General features: G+C 34.3%; 1 protein-coding gene across 1 annotated transcript in view; it reads left to right on the plus strand.

The window, feature by feature from the left end:
* The window catches only part of Etnk1 (ethanolamine kinase 1), a 58,230-nt gene extending 36,491 nt beyond the window's left edge, over window positions 1-21,739 (plus strand). Inside the window, exons 5-8 of the mRNA XM_005379081.2 lie at window positions 8,965-9,048; window positions 10,960-11,120; window positions 15,773-15,846; window positions 16,162-21,739. Of these exons, the coding sequence (XP_005379138.1) occupies window positions 8,965-9,048; window positions 10,960-11,120; window positions 15,773-15,846; window positions 16,162-16,234 (392 nt within the window). The 3' untranslated portion in view covers window positions 16,235-21,739. The remainder of the gene's footprint in view (window positions 1-8,964; window positions 9,049-10,959; window positions 11,121-15,772; window positions 15,847-16,161) is intronic.
* The last annotated feature ends 1,301 nt before the right edge of the window (window positions 21,740-23,040 follow it).

Genomic DNA, 23,040 nt, shown 5'->3' on the forward strand with positions numbered 1-23,040 from the left:
GAGAGAGCCAGAGATGGAGGAACTATTTGTAGTTGTTCAAATTTACATCTAATAAAGTAATAATTGAGAAGCTTTGTTAAATAGTTGCAATATTTTAGAGGTAGACTTTGATGCTTTCAGGTGGAATGGTTTTTGTGAATGTTCGTATATTGTATTCAAATTTTCTTTTTCTTGCCTAAGAAACATTTGTTTGTATTTTATCATAGGGTAAAGTGGCTTGAGGTTTGGTTGCTAAAGGGTAGATGCCCTTCAAATGCTGAATTGATATTTAAAAATATAATTTTGGTTAAAGGATTATCATTAATTTAAAAAAGTGTGCTTGAAACTGAGAAGCTGTTGCTTTTCACAAGAAACAGAAGTATGCTGTTGCGAATATACTAAAGCCAAAGAATTCTCATGAGCATGGTTGTGAGTTACTACTTACAGCTGGGACTTCTAATACAAAGTTTCTTAATATTTATAGCCAACTTGAACTTGAAAACCAACCAAAGGAACACTGTCAAGGATTGAGTATTGTCTATATTTGATATTTTAATGTGGATTAAAAGTTATGTTTTTAAACATACTGAGCTACTAACATCTTTAAATTTGAATCATCTTGAAAATTTTGGATGCAATCAGTTTGTATTTTAAAATTCAGGTACACCCTAAAATCTTAAGTAGTTGACAGTGTGCTTTAATGAATTATTGACCATTTATTATACATGCTTGTCATAGTATATATGCACTCTGCAGTATACTAGTAACCAAATCTCAATGTCCATTTGTAGACAAGAACGTTAGTTACACAGTATAGCAATGTATCAGCTTGTAAGTTCAGTGTAGGATCTAATAACACATTTTATATGATGGACTTTCAAGTGAGGGACTTCATCTTACATTTGAAGTGGACACTCAGCTTTATTTTTAACTGCCAGTTAATAAAGATAATCTGTTATTTCTTTTGGACTATAATTTAACCTTCCATATTTTTATTTTTGTTTCTTTTGCATATTCATTTCATAGAACAAACTTGTTTCTAACACTAAAAATAAGGGACCAAAAAAATCAGATTACTTTATTTTAGGTATTTTACTTTTCATTGAAATAGTTGCTTATCTATAAGCTATTGATCAGCTATCGTAAAAGTTCCTATATTTTCAAATAACATCTTTATGCTTCAGTTTGACTTTAAGAAGTCACAGGTGTGCGTGTGTGTGTGCACGTGCACATGCCAAAAGTTAGGTCAGGTAGACTTACGTGTCTTGATTTTTATTTCCTGCATGGAAGAATACATTCGGTTCCACAAATGTAACCATTTTGATGTATTTTTCAGAGTTGGCCCTTATCAGTAGGTGTCCATTTCATTCCATTTGTTTCTTCTTGTCTTTGTGGTTATGTTTGTTGGTTACGGGAAGATTGTGGGTTTTTTCTCCCCCTTTCTGTCAGTAGTTTGTTAGGAAGGCTAACTTGGACCTGTAGTATCCATTTGAAAAAAATAATATTCCTGTGTGAATAGTTGATGCATCAGTATTAAGAAAATATGGTTAGAATGTGCAGGAAATATCTAAAACTCAAGGAAGGATGTTAAGAAAGCATGTTCTAGGGGCTGGGGGTTTAGCTCAGTGGCACAGAGCCTGCATGGCAGGCTCAAGGCCATGAGTTTGATTCCCAGTACTGGAAAAAAAAAAAAAAAGAAAGCATGTTCTAGTCTTTGGTGTCAAGTTTCAAATTTGGAGCTGATGATTTAGGGATAATGGAACCATAGAGCTAAGTCTTTGGTTATAAGTAGAAGATAACATTTCCTCATAGTCTGTAAAGTTAGTAAGTTTAATGTACAAAAGCTTCATGTTTGACACTGTAGCATTGCGTTGATACTTATAGCAGTGGTCTCAAAGAGGTTCTTTAAAACTTTAAATGTAGACTCCAAAATTATTTATCTTCTTAACTGGTTACCTTGTTACGTACAGCATGTAAGAGTCAAGTTGAATCTTTTGAGATTTAAATAATTTCCACAGAGGATAGTTGATTAAACTACATATTATGTTCACAGACATGTTTCATTGCTGTCTCTCTTTAAGTAATTCATACTACCTTTTGAGACGCAAAGAAAGATATAAATATGAATGAAAGCCAAGGGACTGACTGTCAATTTTTCCAAAGTGTAAATTTTAGCCAAATTCAATAAATCTGTACAGGATCACCTTGAAGTCTCTGGATATATTTCCAACCAAAATAATGTAGCTTTTGTATATTTTAACTAGAAATTTATAAGCAATTCTCAAAAATAGATGTATTAAAACTTAGTTATGACCAAGATAAATCAGAATACAGATTTTGGAACCAAGCACACTTTGGTCATTGCCGGAAGTAAGTGATACTAGACCAATCATTTTATCCCTTTAGAAGTGTTTATATTTGAGTTTTGACTGTGTATTTGCTTGAGAATCCATATTCTTGGAGAAAAGCAGATTTCTAGGTCCTGCCCAAGACCAACTAAACAAGAATTTCTATAGAAAGACTGAGAAATCTGTATAATTAACAGATTCCCAGGCAGTTGTAATACATATTCTTGAGCTTAAGTCTGGTTTATTTGTAATTTAAGGGATAATATCTATCTGAGATGATTGCTGACAGGATTTTAGATCATGCACATGGAGTGTATAGCCTCGTCCATGTATTAGCTGTCAGTTGTAGTTACAATATACTAAGACAGGGACCCACAGATGTTTTTGGCAAGAAACTGAAATGGTACATCTTTTAGACAGTGGGCCGAACCATAGTTTTCAATGTAATTATTCTACTCTATGTTACAGCATAAATAAGGCCATAGACACCTCATAAGTAAATGATATGTCCATGTTCAGATAAGACTTTACTTCCAAAGACAGGTGTGCCAGCTCCTGTATTGTTTATAGCCTGCATTTTATCGAATGTATCAGATTATGAAAAGGTAAAAGTTGGTTATAACTAGTAGAAGTAGACTTACAACTTTGAGATGACAGTTTGGTTTGTCCTTAGCAGCAACTTTAGTTTTCAGTGATTAAAATTTTAAAAGTGTATATGTATGAGGATATTTGTGTGTGCATATACATATTTATACATAGTGCACACAGAGTAAGCACCTTGTTTGCATTTCCACACGCACACCTCCCAGGGACTGATGGGCACCACAGGAGGAGTACTGCCGCTGCGTGCCCTGAGCCCGCTGGAGGATGCCTGGGTTTGTTTAGAGCTGATGATAGCGGTCAGGTTTTTCAGAGGTGAAAGTGAGTGCGTGGAATTCAGTGGTTGGGAAACAGTGGCTTTCCTTGCCTTCAGTGAGATGTCCCCAAAAGATAGGAAGGGAACACTTAATGAGATGAGATAGATTTGGAATAAATTCTGCTTTTGGTTTCAGATAAGACTTTACTTCCAAAGACAGATAGTGAGCTGGATTTGGCCTGAACGTGCAGTGTGCCAACTCCTGTATTAAGTAGTTCTTGCTCCAGAACTGTAAGAGTTGACAAACATCTTTTACATTAATTACTAATTTAGTAGACTTATAGTAAGTGAATTAGAGTATTATTTATTGACTGACTTCAAATCTAATATTTTAACTTTCAACTAATCTTTTATTGACATCTCAGAAGTAATAGCTAAAGCTTTTGAGATTTCTGTCTCATATCTTAATGCTTTTGTCAGATTGTTTATTATTCTGATGGCTTTTGGTGGTTCTCTCTCTTCCCCCATTTCTTGTAAAAGCCCTTATGAGGAGCTGATAGCTGAGCACACTGGCACACACCCATATTTGTTGTTACTTGGGAGGCTGAGGCATGAGGACCACAAGTTTGAGACCAGCCTGTGCAACTTATTAGCATGACCCTGTCTCAAAAAGGAAAAAAGTCTGGGGCTGTAGCTCGTTGGTAAATACAGCCTAGTTTGTTTGAGGCCTTGAGTTCAACCCTACAAAACAGACATATATTAAAAAAAAAAAAGAAAGAAAACAAAGGAAAGAAAGGAGGTACTATATAAATTCAAGTTTCAACAGTGGAGGTCTCTATTTTCTTTGTCATCAAAGTACAAGAAGCTGATTTATATTCTGTAAGGAAATGCAGATGAGTGGAAAAGGAAAGCTTTTTCTTGGATTTACACAGTAAATCAGATTTGTAGAGATTTACTCCATATAAACAGAAAGTGGACCAGTCATCCTTGCTTGTCACTTGGCTCTGTTGTCCACTCGGTAATTATTAATGCAAGGCATTGTTGATTTAGAATGTTTGTCATTTGTTTTATTTTAAAATTTAAATAAATAAAGATCAGTGTTACTAAGAAGTTTACAGATGACTCAGAATATCCATGGTAGGCTGAGACCTGTATACTCCTTTACAGAACTAGCCTTGAGAAATATTTACCTATATAAACAAATTAAATATATTTACTGATGGAATAATTAAAATATGTGCATGACCATATAAATACGTTTGTGTATAAAACAAATGGATTCATATTCATGTGTAGCTGTCTCCCTGCTTGGAGTACCTCCCCATACTCAGCAGAAGAAGTCACCACAGTGTTTGATACAAATGTATACAAAGACCGGAAAAGTAGTTTGAATAAATGAGTGTACATACCTGATAATCTGCTTTTCTTTTCCTATACATTCTGAAAATTTTCAAACAAAATTGAAAAGAATTACAGTGTATTCACCTGTGTACCTGACTCTAGAGTTGTTGGCAAGTTTGTGCTTTATCACATCATTCCATCTGTCCGTTTATTAGTTCATCTTATTTTTTTTTATGTATTTCATAGTGAGTTGCAGACATCAGTGACATTCATGCCTCAACGTTCAACATGAATAACATGGAGTCAGGATTCCATTAGAGTGTAATATATAAGTCTTAAGCACACCAAGGTGAACATAGTGGCTGATGTGTGCCTATAGTTCCAGGTACTTGAGAAGCTGAGCACAGCAGTTTAGGCCAGTCTGTAACTTTGTCACTTTTCAATGAACAAAAAAGCTTAAACATACAATTCAATAAATTTTGACAAATGTGTACATCCCTGTAATTCAGACACCTGTAAAAGGTGTAGAACATTTTTATCAACCAAGAAAGTTTCCCATACTTTTCTGAAGGAGAATCTTAAGTTTGTGTTCATAATCTGGACCACTAAGTTAGCAAAAGATAATATCCTCCTAACTGAGGTAATACGAAACACAAATGAATTTAAAAACTCTGAGAGACCTAAAATTAGAACTCATTTTTTTTAAAACAAATGCATTCGGGCCTTCTGTATTCAGCCATATATTTTGATAAGAATGATAGAAAATACCACACTTTTTGTATTTCCCCCTTTAAACATATATTCTCATATCTCAGCTTTCTCTGCCAATCCTCCATTTAGTCCACTAGTTTTTTGAATCCTTCTTACATGCTAGGAGTTAATTGCTCTGATTTACATGGTGAAAGTGAAAGGGACCTTGTCTTTCCCTGTGTAAGGGAGAAAATGTCAGCTAACATTAGTATGACCGTAGTTACTTTTCTTATTATTCTTTCCTCTTGCCTAAGAGCAGAACAGATGAGTTGGAAAGATTTTTAGGTTTACACATTGACTATTTTACTTTTCATTTTCATTTCTTTCTCCTTGACAACAAAAGAATCCAGAGATGTGTCATGTGATAAATTATATAGCCATAGGTAATAAGTGACTGTGTTTTTGGTTTTAAAGTACTTTTAAAATTTGAAGACTTTTTAGTATACTGTGGTTGGAACAGTTGCACTCAGTGTGTGGATTTTTATTACTGTAGTGCAGATATAGAGGAAATAGTTTTAAAAAACTCCAGAATATAGCCTTTGAAAATTTATGTGTTAATCATATCCTTTACCCACTATGTGTTTGTCATTGTGCTAACTATATAAGGATGAACAGTGGTAGGCGTTAGTCCAGTGAATTTGTACTTTTTAGAGGCCAAGGGTCCCTTGGGGACCTTGCAAATAGAAATTCCTCCTTTAGAAGTAATATATGCATAACACTGTAGGGAGTAGGCTCATTGCCCTCCACCCTTGAAACCTCGGTTCATGGGCAATTCTAGAATCAAAAGCGACACTTATAGGAGAAAAATAATGTTTCTCTTGATAGGAAAGTATTTTCCAATACTGTAATTTGATTTTTCTGGCACCCTAAATAAGGCAGTAAGCCTAATTTTACTTTGTTGCAGAAGATTAAATTTAAGGTTGAGTTCCACTTTGTTTGTAATAATTTGAAAAAGAATAGTGAATGCAGATTTTTAAACCATTTCTTTCCTTTTAAGCTTTGTGTCTTGTAAAATGTGAGTTTGCCAAATTTTCTTCATCTGCTACAGATTAGGTATGCCATTGTTGCTGCCATGTGGCGGCGCACCCCGTGCTTCTTAAACGCACTGACTGGAGGTTTATCGCATCACTTGTTCACATGCACGGAGCCTGGTAACAGCCTCATCTGTATCTTGTTAGCTTCATTTTCTTATTTTTAAATTTCATAATTTATAAACTCAACATAGCATTTAAAAATAAAGGCTAGTTTTAATGAATTAATGTTATTACAAAAAGTCATTGCTAAAGTTGTCATGCTGAAACAGATTTTGTTAAAATGGTCTGTGTTTTAATTAAATTGTATTTACAGGCAGGCATGTTTTGAACCTGCCATTTTAACTATCTTTGCCAAATTCTAACTATAATTTGAAAATTAAAACTGAAATTGAAGCTTTTATTTATGTGGCAAAAGTAAGCTTCAAGACTGGGCTGTGTATTTTTATTGGCTTGTAACAGTTGATATGAGCTCTACAAGAATTTGTTTTTAAAGAGCTAAAGCAATCAACAGCTGCAATTTTAAAAGTTAGGTATTAAAACTGTTTAGTAGGCTCAGGTGTGTGCCTTGATAAATCTTGTATCCTGATTGATTGAAGGCTTGTGGATAGGTATGTCTGAGTCACTGTGTTTGGTCTTTTACTTATTGACAGTTTCATATGGAGAATTCATCTTATTTTGTTAAACTAGCATTTTCCTGTGAAAAAGTAATGCTTACTAAAAATAATTTTAAAAATAGAACAACAGAGAGTCACTTGTCTAACATTTGTAATAAAACCAGCTAAAACGTTTTGTTTTTGTTTATTTTCATTCATTTTTTTCTCTCGTTCAGTGTATGTTTCTTTTTCTCTGTAGGCATATTTTAATAATTTGAATCATGTCAGCTAATTTAGTGTCCTTTTCATATGGCATTTTTAATTCCTTAATTTTTAGTTTTGAAAATGAGATGTTTTTCGTGGCTTTCAGTTTGTTTGATTTTCATGGTTGCAAGTATTTTATCGTGTTGCACCCTCATTCCTTATAACTTCTAGAAAAGAAGTTTTAAAACATACTCCATTCTGATTTATTTATGTAGAATACTGTTCTGGGAATTCAAGAATATAATAGTTGGGGTTAAATTTCAGTGATGATTTATTCTCACCAACATTTAAAAATACAACATTTATTGTAACAGTATGCATTCCGTTTTGCTAACTGAGATATACTTTGGTCCTCCTTGCTTATTTTTTTACTCCAGTGTGACTTTTTAAACTTTTTCTTGGTGCCGGGATGTGAACCTCGGGCCTTGTGTACATGAGCAAGTGCTGTCACGCGCTGCACGTCACCAGCTCTTTACTGTTACTCACACAGGTTTAGAATTATATGAAATAGTTACATTTTTAAAAAAGTTGTTGCTTTTATGTAAAACCTTCCATTTTCCGTGATTTTTTGTCATATAATTATTTTTTCTGTTCTTTGAATATCAGTGTATAGTACTTCCCTAACTAAAACTTACAAATCTATATCAAAGCATTATAGTTCATAGGCTGCTTTATTTGACCAATGCCCGTGTGTGTAACCACTGTGTCTGTTCCGTGACCTCACAGGTAGGGTAACCAGAATTGTTACACATTTTCTCAATGTAAGCCGCTTAGAAATTACTCGTATAGTCCTCTCTGTTCATTTAAAATTTTGTACCCTATAAGCCATGATACCTAAGTGTCGACAGTGACTCATGTGAAATTTTTTCATAAAGATCTATTCCTGGTGTAGCCAGTGACATTACTTTTTTAAAAATGTGTTACTTTTTTTTTTTTTTTTTCTTCTTTTTTCCCTTTTTGGCTATGTAGAACCTGTATCTTGTCAGGTAAAGCCCTACTCAAAATTGAAAAGTTCCAAAATAGGAGTACTTCACTTGTCAGGGAGAATAAGATTATCTTTGGAGAATAATAGTGAAGTATATAGTATATATGTAGCAACATTTAGAATGGGAATCGTAGTTCATGTAACATTTTCTCAAATTTATAAATATTGAGACAAAACTATGTCATTCTTTTTAAAAGATGAAACTAGCACATTACTGCTGCTCAGATACGGAAACCTAGTTGTGTAGCTTTCCTGGTAAATAGAAGAGTATGGTAGGAACTAACTTCTTAAATTGGTGATATTCTGAAATTCATCAGCAAGTATTACAGCATTGTGCTTCAGATTTACAGAATACAAGTCTTTCAGAATTTGTATTTTATTTTTGTATGTAGATAAATTTGTTAATTTACTGTTGGGCATCACAGATTAAGTTTTTGTTAAAATGGCATAGACTATTCACAGTTTTCAAAGACACTTACGACTCATTAAACTTGAAGTTTTAAGTTACTGATGCCCCCGTGTGGTGGAAAACATATTTTGCTTTTGTTAGAATCTGGGGAGTGACTGTTAGTTTTTTCTTAATAAAGTGGTCATTAGTGTTGATGAGAAGCTGTTGATCAGGAGACAGAGTTTGAATTTTGTAAAGCTCATTGCCATAAAATTCACAGCCTTACCGTGTATTGTCTCAGAAGTGCATGTAACCAAGCACATACATTGAGACAAAGTATTGGAAGCTATTTAATTACAAATAGCATAGGGATTTTCTCACCTTATCTGTGATTTCTTAGTATCTTTGTGTTTGTGTCTCACATAGGTGATGTACAGTTCATTGATTATGAATATTCTGGATACAACTACTTGGCATATGATATTGGAAATCATTTCAATGAATTTGCAGGTAAAATCGAATGCTTCAATAATGGGAGTAACTTAGTTAACTTTGAAATGGTATTTTCAGAATTATTTTTTCTTCTTAAAAGATCAGCTGGCAACAGAAGCAACTTTCACCTTTTTTGGTTTTCACTTATTACTGGAGGAAACAGATTACCAAAGGTTCTTCCATAATTGCCTTCATAAAATAATGACTAGGAGAAAAACGATGATTGCGGCTTCTGTTGAGACTTCAAAGTGCTAAGAGTTGGACCTAATTAGCTGTTGTTTAAAACCCTTTGATGGGGTTGAAGGGCATAATTCAGTGGTAGAGTATTTGCCTAGTATCTTGAGGCCCTGGGTTTGCTCCCTAGCCCCGGAAAACAAAGCAAGCAGTTTCTGTTGTTACACTTGTACTTTTGAAATGTCTTTTTTAAAAGCTTGATTTCTTAAACATTTTGGTTAGATGATTAAAATGTTAGTAATTTTTACTCCTGAATATTAATCTATAATCATGAAGTACAAAAGTTTAGTTGCTTTTATGTAAGTAAAATTAACTTAAAGCTCATTTTAATGCTCTGTATTTAGAAACATGAATTGTTCTATAACTATTAGGAAATTCTCTTGGATAGTTTATACCTACTAGAAATACTTCATTTCTGAACTTGTATTTGTGCACATTCTTTTATTTATGTGTTTTTATATATTTAAGGCTTGCAAACAAGTAAGTTGGAAAAAAATTTTGATTGACACATTGCCAGTTATTTTCTTCCACCGCGCTTACTATATACAGGTCATAACTCCATATATATGCCACTTTTTTCTTTTTTAATGTGGCACCTACTGGGAATTGAACCCGGGGCCTTTGCACTGGGCTGCACCACTCCACCTCTTTATATTTTTGGGACAGGATCTTGTGAAGTCACTAAATTGCTCAAGTTAGGCTTGACCTTGAGATCCTCTTGCCTCAGCCTCCCAGAGTGCTGGGTATGTTACAGGCCTATGGTACCATGCCTGACTGCTGCACATATTTTCCTATCATTGTAAGAGGGAAAGCCAGCTATGCATATAATGTGATAACAACCATATTAGTGACATAGACAGTGTTGTGGATATGAACAAGCAAACTACAGTGATCTTCCAGCAGTTTTATAGAGAAAAAAAATTGAGCTAAAATTTGAAAATTAGGTACAATTTGAATATTCAAATATAAGAGAAAGGAAGATTACTACAAGGCAGAGGAAAAATGTTTAAGAGGAGTTTTTTTGTAGGTACAGTATAAAATTGCTGAAGGAGAAGAAAAAGTTGTAAGATTAGAGATGTTTAGTAGACCACTTTATGAAAACCTTAAATACCACAAAAAATAGAACTGTATCTTCTACATCTGTATTTTTTTTAACTATGGATCATGAAATCAAATTTGTGGGATGATTTTTTTAAATGAAGGAATGAAAAAATAGGAATAGAAATATCAGAGTTGGAAGATAGAGTATGTATTGTTTTGTGAAACATAATAACAGGTACATATATAAGGTCTCAGTAAATATGTATTTCTTATGCAGATTCATGCTCAAGAAATTTTAGAGCCACAGTTTGAGGTTTTAGAGCCAAACTATCCTCTTAGTATGCTGGACTCTCCTAGGTATTTGCTGAATAGCAGATTTGGAGCTTTGGATGTAGAGGTTCAAACTACGCACTGTGAGGAAAAATTGAACCAGTGAAAACTGGTTATGGTAATGAACAACGATGTGCCTTAGAGTTTAAACTGGAATACAGAGTGAGTTATTATTTTAGTAAGTGCTATTTAACATCTCCTATTGCAGTCAGAAATGAAGAGATTTTGTTAGGTTTTTATGAAAAAATGGTGGTGGTAATGATGATTAAAGTATGTAGAAGAGTGTGTGTTTTTAAAACTACCCATGTATTTTTTTCCCTCAAGGTGTAAGTGATGTGGACTATAGTCTTTATCCAGATAGAGAGCTACAAAGCCAGTGGCTCCGTTCTTACCTTGAAGCCTACAAAGAATATAAGGGTTTTAGGACCGAAGTTACGGAGAGGGAGGTAGAAGTACTCTTTATCCAAGTCAATCAGTTTGCACTGGTAAGTTCAAATGTAAATAGTGATTCCTAATATAGCAGTATTTTGTTTTGTGAATTTTTGTTCAAAATAATGAAAAAATAAATGCTTATTTACAGTTTATCCCATTGCCTTGCTTTTGAGAACAGAACTGTGGTTTCATTCAGTATTATCTCCACAGCCTGTACACTGGTGCTTGGCATCTGGTAGGTGCTCAGTAGTAATTTGTTTAACGAGTGAATGGAAGTTAGGGTTAGTATATAAAGCTGTTTCTTGTATCTGTTTCTTTACACTATGAAAACAGGAAGATTTACGGGAAACGAGCTTTTCCACAGTACAGTTAGTCATCACATCTCAATGCTAGAAGTAGATTGGAAAAACTAGTAGAATTATATTTCATGACCGGATCATTGTATTGTCTTTGTGACTTTTCTCGATACAAATAGTTCTCTTCCTGTGATTATGTTAATACTTTCTTAGTTCCAAAATCTACTTCTTTTTATGGGTTTTTAATTTGAATTAATTTCATTTAATTATTATTTTTAATTACAATACTAGGGATTGAACCTGGGTGCTCTACCACTGACTCACATCCCCAGATCTTTTTTGAGACAAAGTCTTGCTTAGTTATCTTTTTTGAGATAAGGCGGGCCTGGAACTTGCAGTACTCTTGCCTCAGCCTCCTGAGTAGCTGATGTTACAGGCATGTGTCCACCATGCTTGACTCATGTCCTTTTGTTTTTTAAAAAACATACTTAAATTCTCTGAGGATAAAGTGATACATGAGCATTCAGCTAAGGTATTAAAACAGTTAAATTGAATCCCAAGCATTTATTTTAGCTCTTTATAAGTTTTAGTACAGTTTTGTGCAGCTGACATGGGGAATATTTGCCTGGCTGTCTTTACAAAATAGACCCTTTTGGTGGCCCACCAATGTTTCGGTCCGTAATCTTAACCGCAGTAAGCATTTCCCCTGAAACCACTCAGCGTGCATCTCAAGTAAGAGTTCGTGCTGTAATGTGCCTTGACCTGCTGTTCTCATCCCTAGCTTCAGTAGAACTGTTGGTTCAGTTGATGACATACTCGCTAGCCAGTCGTACAGTGCCTACTGTTTCTGTGTATTCTATTTAAGCGTGAACTTCAAGTAGACAGTGCAGGGTTTTCTTTCCCATTAGGTCACTTAAGGAACTTCAGAGTCAATGCTGCTATTTAGATGACTTCTGTTTTAACAAGAGGAATATTATCACTGCCATAATTTGCATTTTTCTTTGTGCTCATTTAATTTGTTTCTTTCATAAGGCATTTATCTTATTAATTTCTACATAACTAATTCTTAGTTAACAGTCCACTCCTTGCTTTTAGAAAGCTAAATTGGATTTAGTTGTAAACATTTGTGTTTAACATCTTTTTTTGGATACTGTGGTCATTATCTGTACATGGTATTAAAAGTACAGTTTCTTCTGGTCTGATCACCAAGTTCTTTATAAATATTCATTAATTAGGTATTAAGAACACATTGTTGAGCTAGGTTAAGTAGATTGGAAGCAACTGAATTCCTTCAAAAATGCTTATAATTTAGAAGGTCAAATGAGACATACACAGTAACTTTTGGGGGGGTAATATTGAACACTCATTTCTATTTAAAATGTGCAGCAAATTGGAATCAGAAGAAAATTCAGTTAACCTAACTTAAGAACAAGATATCTTTATGAAAGGTAAATACATTTATAAAATATGTCATATATTCGGTAAAAGATCTGATAGGAAAAGGATAAAGGGCAGTTGGTAGACCCCAGACTTAAAACTCTTAATATTCCTCATAGCATGTGCTCTGAGTTTATATACGCTTAGCTTTTGAGTAAGCATTATATCGTGAGTTTATTATGTACTGTGAGGATCTGATATCAGTTTCTAGTTCTTTCTCATTAATAAACCATTGAAAACATTTATTCAGCTAGTTTTTGTTTTAATTTCTTTTATTTTATCAAAATTCTGTGATCGTCTTTTGTGTGCTTCTTTGTCTTTTCTTTTCTTGCATCAGGACCCTCCCTCCTTGTTATCCTCAGGTAGAAAGGATATTGGCCGCAAGCGGGGTGTAGCTTGTTTGTAACCAACAAGATTACCTTCTTTTCTTTCTAAGTCTTAATTTCATTCCCAGGAACATCACTAAGTACATGTCACATCTCAGGTGTTCGGAGGAATACTTTATCGGGAATGTAGAATGAAATAATAGCAAACCTTGTCTTCTTTATTTTCTTTCATGCATGCTTTGAACAGCTGCAGTCTTGCCTTTTCCTTTACTATAAAATGGTTGTCAGTAATGACATAGTTGCTATAAAATAAATTCAGTGTAAGCTTATTAGTCCTGATCTAATGTGATCATAGATGCCATCTGACGGTGTCTTGCTTGATGTGACCATGAGTACCATTCGACAGTATTAGTCATTGATTCTTAAAGTTTTCTTTTATTTTTGTGATGGATTCCCACTCTAGACAGTGAAAATAAGTAGACATTCAAATGGTGATTCCATGAATCATTGTGTATTGCCGTACAAGGAGAATTTTCTTCCTCTAAGTTTCACAGTACTTAAAGAGGGGGAGAACAGTGTAAACACGTCTCTCAGGGAGCGTGTTCAGTAGATGGGGTACATTCACCATATAGTGATGAGTTCCAGAATTATTCGAGTGTAGTCGCTCTGTCAAGATGAGAACAGGCGTCAGAGGAAAGCAAAGTCTAAGTAAAGACTGAGGTGTTCCTTTCTGCCTGTGGTTTCATGGGAGCCACTAGTGAGAGACCGTGTGAAGCTCAGTAGTATGAAAAAACTGAAATTGGTATCATTAATAGAGACAGCAGTGAAAGCCTTGAGACCAGATCACCTCGGGAAAGTAATCAAAGGTGAAAGGAGGGGGCTGTCGCTGGCCAGAACTCAAGAAGTACTCACATGTGAGAGGTATGGGGAAGGAAGAATGAGGGAGCGAGGAAACGGTGCTGGGCAGGAAGGCACGGAAACAAAAACCAAAAGCGAATTTGTTACGTAGGTTTGCATTCAAATGCTGACATAGTTTGCCGTGTGGATGATGCGTATTTTTGTTGGCGTGATGTGGAGTGCACTCCTAGTCCCTTCAAGAATGTGAAGAGCATGTAGTCACAAGTGCAAGGATAGCCTGAGCAACTTAGCAAGACCCTGTCTCAGAAGTTTTAAAGACTGCTGGGGAGGGTGGATATAGGCTCAGTGCAAAGGCCCTGGTTCAACCCCCAGCAGTGTGCGCACACACACCCCTCCACCAGGAGATTCACATATCCATGACTTTCAGATGTGAGAGAAATAATGCAAGTAAATTGCAGAGGATAGTGTTTTATTTGCAACTAAGTTTGCTTTTTGGAAATGCAAATCATGAATTGAGCCGAACTGCCGACTTTCTGGTGCTTCTGTTAAGAGTCTAATATATATATGAAGCTACTCTGTATAAGAAAAGAGTTTAATACAGTATATAAGAGATTAGGTACCATCCAGATAATTTTGTGTTACTTAAAATGTGCCAATGTGATTTAGATCAGTGATTCTCAAATATTTTAATTTCAGGAATTTTTATACTTTAAAAAAATTTTGAAGACCTCTGCGAACCTTTGTTTATGCAAGTTGTCAGTATTTACCACATTAGAAATTAAAACAAAAATTCAGAGTGTTCACTGAATACATGTACTAAGCTTATTACATGTAAGATAAATACCACTTTTTTAAAAACAAATTTCTCTAAACAAAAATTTATTAAGAGCATTATTTGTGCAAATTTCTTTAATGTCTGCCTGAACTGAAGACAGGTTCTCTGGTCTGTTTCTCCATTCCATCATTGTAGTGCAGATTCAATGCTTCAGCTAAAGTGTATGGGAAAATAACTTCACATACATATATTTTTGGAAAGAGGAATATTTTAGCTTTGCAGATAATTATGTATATTCTTCTTGATACTAAGCAGAATTTGACCGATTGTTTTTTGAGGTTGCAATGTGTGATTTGAACATAAGACCTTTTTTACTTTGTTACCTTAAAATTCATTGGTTTACTTGGACAGGCTATTGTGCATGATTTTGTGATTTTAACATTAATTATTTGGGAAATATACATTTAATTTTGTAGGTCTGCCAAGCACTGACACATCTTACGTGATAGCAAAAACCTCACATACACTGATATCACTACCACTGTACCAGAAGTTTATGGTACTATAGTAAGCTGTTAAGCTCACAAAATCAATATAATTTTTCTCAGATTCCAATTTTTAGGTGAAAACTCAGGTTTTATCATTGGCACAAGTGTTATCAGTTATTTTCATTGAAATGACAGCTTCTTTTTTTATATTTAAGAAAACAGGGGCTGGGGATTTAGCTCAGCGGCAAAAAGTGCCTGCCTGGCATGCGCAAGGTCGTGAGTTCGGTTCCCGGTACCGGAGAAAAACAAAACAAACAAACAAAAAAAAAAGAAAACATATACTTTAGGGTAGAAATTTAATACAATTAATAGTTTTAATGACCTTATATTGGTTTCAATTTTTAACACTGACAAAAAAGAAAACAAAGTACTGTGTATGTAATTGATGAATAGGATAGAATTAACAGTTTGTTTTACAAAGAAATGTATTATCATTAGTCTTTGTTTTTCTTTTCTCCTTTTAAGGCTTCTCATTTCTTTTGGGGATTATGGGCTTTGATTCAAGCCAAATACTCCACTATTGAGTTTGATTTCCTTGGGTAAGTTTAATTTTTTGCATGGATTCCATTTGTCTCTATCTTTGTTTGAATTAACATTTAGAACTGATGGGGAACGTTGTTGTTATTATTTGATCATGTTCTAAAGGCTGCTGCAGTTGGAAATGATCTATAAAGAATTTGGTACACTGAAGCTTGTTCAGTGCTCTCAGTGCTAGAAAACTGTCCAGTAGGTGGTGCAATAAACTAAAAATCTGTCCTTTAGAAACACAGAAAGCTCAAAAAGTGCGTGAAAATAAAGAAAATTTAAGTTTTTCGACTTTCACTAATGTTGTTGTCATTCTGTTTTCTCACTAGGTATGCAATCGTTCGTTTTAACCAGTACTTTAAAATGAAGCCTGAGGTTACTGCATTAAAAGTGCCTGAGTAAAGAAGATAATTCATTAATTCCCCAGTAGCTGAGTGATGGTTGTGAATTTTTTCTTAAGAAATTCCAAAAAGCCAATATTCATTAAAATTCTGTTACTTAATTTGGTTATTTTGCTTTACAAATTATGCCTCGAGAAAATCAATCTTACTTTTAAATAGACTGAATGATGTCAAGAATTATACCTATTGCTGTTAGAATGTGGTGGATTAGAGATTTCTTAGATCTGCAAAAGGTATAAAGATGTCAGTTTAAGCCTTTCTCTCATAATTTATGTCATGTGGGTTATTTATTATAAATTTAACATGATTCTGTGACTGCTTTCATCAGCGTCCTCTTGTTAAGTGTATACGTGTCAGAGTTTTATGTGAAGAAGGTTGATTTTAGAAAACGATTCTGGTTGTTCAGTGTAACCTTTTTGTTTTGATTCACCATGGGTGAAATGCATCATTTACTTTTGAAATGCCAGTCACTGACGGGTATAGATAATTCAGGATGGTCACATGGAACTGTGGGTTCGGGAGGAAGGAATGCATTCACTGTCTTTGTTATTGATACATCTTTTTAAATTGAACATTGGAAAGCATTTCTTTTGGGGGGGAATACAATGTAGAATTAAATTCTTGTCTATGTAGTCCGGCAATATGAACATTTACCACATAATCTTCAAATAAGTATAAAGGTTGTTACCAAAATCTGTATTGAAAAATGTATCCAAAATGCTAAATGTGGTCATTTAAGTTACTAGTTTGTTGTACCTTATCAAATTGTTTCTAATCAAAAATTGTGTTTTACTTGAGATGCGTTCTTTGTATTAAATAATAGTTTATATTGCTGATTTTTCAGACAAGTACTCAAAATTTATCATACTTGAAAACAAGAAGATATTATTTAGATTAAGGTTTTAAAAATCTATTCATTTTTTATGTCCTAGTTTCAAGTTTTAGTTTGTTATTTTGTCTTTCGTGTGATAGTGATGTCTTGATGCATGTAATGTCAGAGTAATACTTTGAGGCAGTTAAAAGAATCGAATAAGGATTTAGGATACATTTAGGGTAGTGGTCTTATACACTTAAAATCTGAAAAATAACAAAATGTGAATTAAGCAGTACTCATGGTAGGAGGGCTTTTTTTGCTTTGATTGATTGTGTTTTTGTTTATATATTTTGTTTTGTGTAGGGGTAAGAGGGGAGCAGTTGTATGGGAGGAAGTTAGTGCTTTGGAATAGTTAAGAAGGCTTCAAGCTTAGAAGACTGCTGTGTGAAGTTGAGCAGTCATGGTTAACTTTACTTAGAAAATTAGTCTGACAAGCTTTGCACTTTGGTCACGTAAGTGCTCATGTACAAAGTTAGCTTAATGGATCTGCATATTTCAAGTATGCGACTACAGATTCATCCTCTGAGAAACCTTCTGGGGAGTCTGATGTATTATTCCAAATGACTTATGTTCTCAGACAAGTGCATTAAAATACTTGGATTATCTCAAGCTGTTTAAAGCTAATAAAGTAAGTCTAAACACTTAAAGGGCATTTTAAATGGTAAATTCTAGTTACATAAGTAGGATCCTACTATGTTTGTATCTGTAACAGTGTTAGACCAAGATTTGGTTTCTACCTCCCCAATGTTATAAATGTTCACTTCTGTTTTTATAAACCATATTACTGTAAAATTAATATAATTTTGCCTAGCTGACTAAATGAATGGAACCAATTAAATAAAAGTTAATAGCTTTTTATAATGTGAAAGTGAACTTCAGAAATTGTTTCTGGTGGAATTTTCATCTATGGTTAGAACATTATCGTGGAATGATAAAGAATATGTAATGCTTTTGATTTTTTTGCTTTCTGCCTTTTAAAATGCAAGAGTGTATATCTCGTAGAACAATGAGGGGAGGAGGAGAGATCATTTTAGTACCTTACTCAATATTCTTACTTCCACCTGTTTTGGCTAGAGATTCACAGAGCCGCTGCGTGTAGACCGTGCGTAGCTGCTAGCTGTGACACTGCTGTAACTGTTGCAGAGAGATTCATTTAGAAGCGAATGTAACCAGGAATGAAGGCCGTCAGGTTAGCTCGCCCTGAAGCATGCAGTGGATCTTGGGAACATACTAAGAAATGTAAAATAGTGCCCCCCAGTCTTTGACTGGATTTGGGGTGTTGTGATGCTCCTACTTCCTGTACAGGTTTATGGGATCATGGTGCAGACCAGTAATAGAGTTCAAATTACTTCCCTTTATATTGACCATTAAAAGATTCTAAAGGAGGGTAAATCTCAACAACACCCTGAATTCATCCTTCTGAAATTCGACCTATGGCTTGCTGAGATATCAGTTGCCTTTTTATTAAAGCTGAGGAACTTGAATGCCTTACCTAATCACTCAACTGGTAGTAAGCTCATTTTGTAAATAGGAAAATGATTGTTAGACGTGGCATTCATGTTTGTTCAGTGTTAGTCAGTAGACCATAGTGGCCTGGATGCTTTAACAAGCAAAATTCCACATCCTCTCCCTGTTTTCCCCATGCATACATTTATGATTTTATCTGACACATAAGATTTGATTTTTTCTCTCCTAATCCCGTGCTGCCACCATTTTCTGGAAGTCAAAGTGACATGGTAGTAAATCATTCGTTCACATGATCATCTGAGATCAATATGAGCACAAAACTCATCAACTAGGTCTGCCTGGATGTATATACGACAGTGTAAATAAAAATTTGTAAATTATTGTGAATTGTATCTTGCATATGAGATTGTGTGTCGTTTTGGATTCTCTTCTCTTTTGTAGAAATTTTTCTGTCAGGAAATGATCCAGCTTGTTGGTTTTAGACTGGAAATAGCCAACAACAGTTCTGGCTGCACAGTGAGATAACAGGAACTGGAAATAGGGTTTATCAGCTTTGGTCAGTGTCTGTACTTATTTATTTAGCCTCTCAGTGCCTGATAAGACTTTTCTCCATTTGTTAGTTGCCATTAATTTTTGTGAGGTTAGATTCCTGGGAGCAGTGAACTTACAGGCTGTTACTAATACCTGTCCATTCTTGGGTCACAGTTCTAAGCTAAGACAAACTATATATGATGTAATGATTGCACGCTGAAGTATTATTGTTTCTCACTTTAGGGTTATTAACATTTTCTACAAAAAACTTTGAAGTTCAGTGTGAATCTAAATCCCATATCCATAGAAGAGATATGACAAGCAGTATCTCTTACTTCAATTTATGCCTGTCTCAGATGACTTCACTAAAGTTGTGTGATTGTAAAAGACAGAAAGGATATAGGTAATCTTTTAGTGACAACTATTTCTATTTTTTGCTAAAAGTATTGTAACTCTATTAATGTATATTATTCTAGATTTCAGGAGAGTACCCCCCAAACACTCTCAATTAAAAGCTCTACCCTCCACATTTAAAAGTAATCATATATTTCTTTTTTACACAGAAGCCTTCTGTACCATTTTATGAGTTTAAATACAATGAAAGTGTCTGATTTTTTGCTTTAAGTTTTAATGCATGTTATATTGCATTCAAAAGTAATACAGATATAAACTTTTAATATTATTCAGTTGATGGACAAAGTTAACCATGCTTTGTGACAGGAGAGTTTTGTTATTGGCAGTATCTTACACAACTTTATATAGAAGGCAAATGCTAGTAATTATTGTGCACAAAGAAAAAAGATTTACAAGTATGTGGTTAAAGTAACTTTATTTCAAAATTGATTTGATCTGATTTTTCTTTGGTTCATTGTATTTCAGAATGTCCTTTTACTGAGAAACTTACTGATATGTAAGGCACTCTTTTATTTTTGATTCTTCGAAAGTGATTTGTTATATTGAGTCACTTTCTTTTCCTCCAACATATGTCACTTGTGTGATTATAGTGTTAAGTCCTGGGTTTGATGTCTTTAAACAGAAAAAATTATTTAAATCATTTCCCCCATCTTTGGAAATTGGACAGTAAATGTTGCAATAATAGAAAATACTTCAGGTTTGTATTACTTTGTTAGAAAACTGAAATTACTAAGATACTGATGAGTTAAACACTGAAAATTTTACACTGAAAATTTTTTCTTTCTGGATTGCAATGTGTTGTGGAAAGAAAATCTGACCTATTTGTGTGAGTAAAAGTAACACTATGAAAGCTCTACAAACCCTTCTGCTATCGCAAAGTTTTTAGTGTCCTTTCCTCCTGAAATTTTCTTTCTTGTCTTTCCTATGCTTTGTGTACTTAGTATACTACTGACATTATAAAACAGCAGGGTTAATATATCATTATATCTGTATTCACCAAGAATCCTATAGCTTTTCGCATGAAAAAATTGCTCTCTGAAATACCCCTATCTCATTTCTTTTTCGTTAACATTTTGCCCAGTAAGCGTGTTTGGGATTAATCACTTTAACAAAATTTAAGAGGTTCATAAAAATTGTAAACATTGTATAATTATATTTCAACTAGTCAGTAAAGAGCAAGAAATAAGCTAGCTGATTGGCATTGTAGGCTGTTAGTTAAATTTCAAAACTTTCAACAAGGAACTTTCCGAGATAGTTTGAAACCCAGTTGTGTCCTTGTAAACTAGTTCCTGTGACTTGGAAAAGAGCCCCCAAAAGCAGTGGAGGAGACGAGAGTGTTTGCTTGCCATAGTTTTAGTTGTGGTGTGTTGCTGCTAAAGTTTAGGTAGTGACATACTTAAGTTTTTATTGTTCAGTAATCTGAGGTAGTTTTCTTTATGTATCTACTAAAGTATAAATGAATGGGATCTGCAAAGAAGAAAGTTTTCGGCTATACTGTATTTAGATGCCTTTGTACAGCTAGGTCAAGTTTCCATGATACGAAGTAATTGAATTTTAAGATATACTGTCACTCTAAGGAAAAAGACATGGTATTACCCCATGTGCAAGAAAAAAAATGAGTCATTGTCATCACATTAAACTGTCTGTTGAATTGGGAAATCGTGGCATAAAGCTTAAATTTGTGTACATCAAATGTGAACTATAGTGGTATAATGCTGCTTTGTATATATAAGTGCTACAAATAGTCTCAGCACTGAACATGTATTGATACCTCTCAAATGAATGCAACCTTTGATGTGGGTGTTTCGATAAGCATCAGAAAGTATCTGAGTGTCTGAGAATTTGTTAATCTGTTTGCTAATGGAGATACTTCCTGTTTTTCATTGCATATTTTCATGTTTAAGGTTTAATTTTTACATTTTTACTGCTGTTAATTTAAGTAAAGTTAGTTCTGTGGGTAAAAAGGCATTGCCTGTGAAGAAAATTTAAAAACAGCCTCATTCATGTAACTGCTAAAGTAAAAGTACATTTTTGTTATATGTTCATGAACTTTTAATGAAGCTGTTTGTTTTTCTGTTTAAACATAAGTGATGTTTAGACTTTATTTCTGATTAATAAAGCTTTTTACCATTGATTAAATGAAGGAATGTATCTTTTTGAAGAGATTTATATTCTGTAAATAAAACTTGGTTGTAACAATAAAGTTGGGTTCTAACTACAGTGTATCCATTTTTTTTATGTCAACTTACTGATATTTTTATTTTGTGAAAGAAATACAGGAGCTTTAAAAGTAGTTTATAACAGCACAGTATGTAATGGCTAAATATTGAAAGTAGCCTAGATGTCTATCAACAGACAAATTGACAAAGTGTGGTATTTACACACAATGGAGTACTACTCTGCCATAAAGAAAAAGAAACTTGAATCACTTGTAGGAAAATGGGTGAACCTTGAGACCATCCTGTTAAGTGAAATAAATCAGACACACAAGCTTAAATGTCACATGGTTTCTCTTACATGAGAAAGGCAAATTATAAACAGCAAAATAAAATACAGACAGTAGGAACTAGGGAGATAGATCCTTCTCATAGGGGTCAGACGGAGGTGGGAAGGAGTGGAGGGAAAGAGGATGAAAAAAGGAATGAAGATGCATGTACCGACTTCACACAAAGCATGCAAACACGTGCTACTAACACAGAAAAGTGTATATTTGGAGTGATGTCATTTTCTGATTTCATGTTTTGAAAAAGTTTACTTTTGAAAATTTGAGAATGTTGCATATTACATAATTTGTGAACACATTCTGTTTAGTTTAAAAATTTGATATACTTCTGCTGGGCATGGTGGCCCATGCCTGTAATACCACCACTCGGGAGGCTGAGGCAGGAAGATTGCAGCGAGTTTAAGGGATTCCTGCCTGAATCATGTAGAGACCAAGTCTTCCCCCCTCCCCCAAAATGTATCCTCCTGACCACTCCTCTATACTGTGTGTCTTCACTATTCATTAAATTCTTAAAATGTGCAGGTACAGTGGTGATGGGTATGAAAAGATTAGTAAGGTGAACACAGCCTTCGGGTGCTATTTACCATGAAGATCAATGTTTTGTAACAAATAGTAATTTGTGTAGCTGTTCTTGCAGAATATTTTTCCACTGAGTTTATCTCATGTTTTGTAAGGAAGCTTCAGGTTGTGTATCCCCAACCAAAACACTACAACCCAAAGCGATGTTATGGTGATGAGGGTTTCATACCTGACATGAGGAACTAGTTGTTCATTTTAATTACCCAGCCCAAGTATTGATCTCTCTCATTTGTATAGCTCTTTCCCCCCTTTTAAAGATGATATATAAATATTTTGATATTTGTCAAACATGCCGTTTCCCTCCTCCAGTTGGCAGCAGTTGATAGTTCCTTACCCCACCAGTCTTTATTTTGATGGCTGCGAAATGACATTTCAGTTTCACCTTGTACTACAGGTGCATTAGCATTTTAGTATAAGCGCTGGTCCTCTTGGTGTGCAC

This window comes from Chinchilla lanigera, unplaced genomic scaffold (assembly GCF_000276665.1).
Source record: "Chinchilla lanigera isolate Chin_1 unplaced genomic scaffold, ChiLan1.0 scaffold00012, whole genome shotgun sequence".
NCBI classification, from domain to species: Eukaryota; Metazoa; Chordata; class Mammalia; order Rodentia; family Chinchillidae; genus Chinchilla; species Chinchilla lanigera.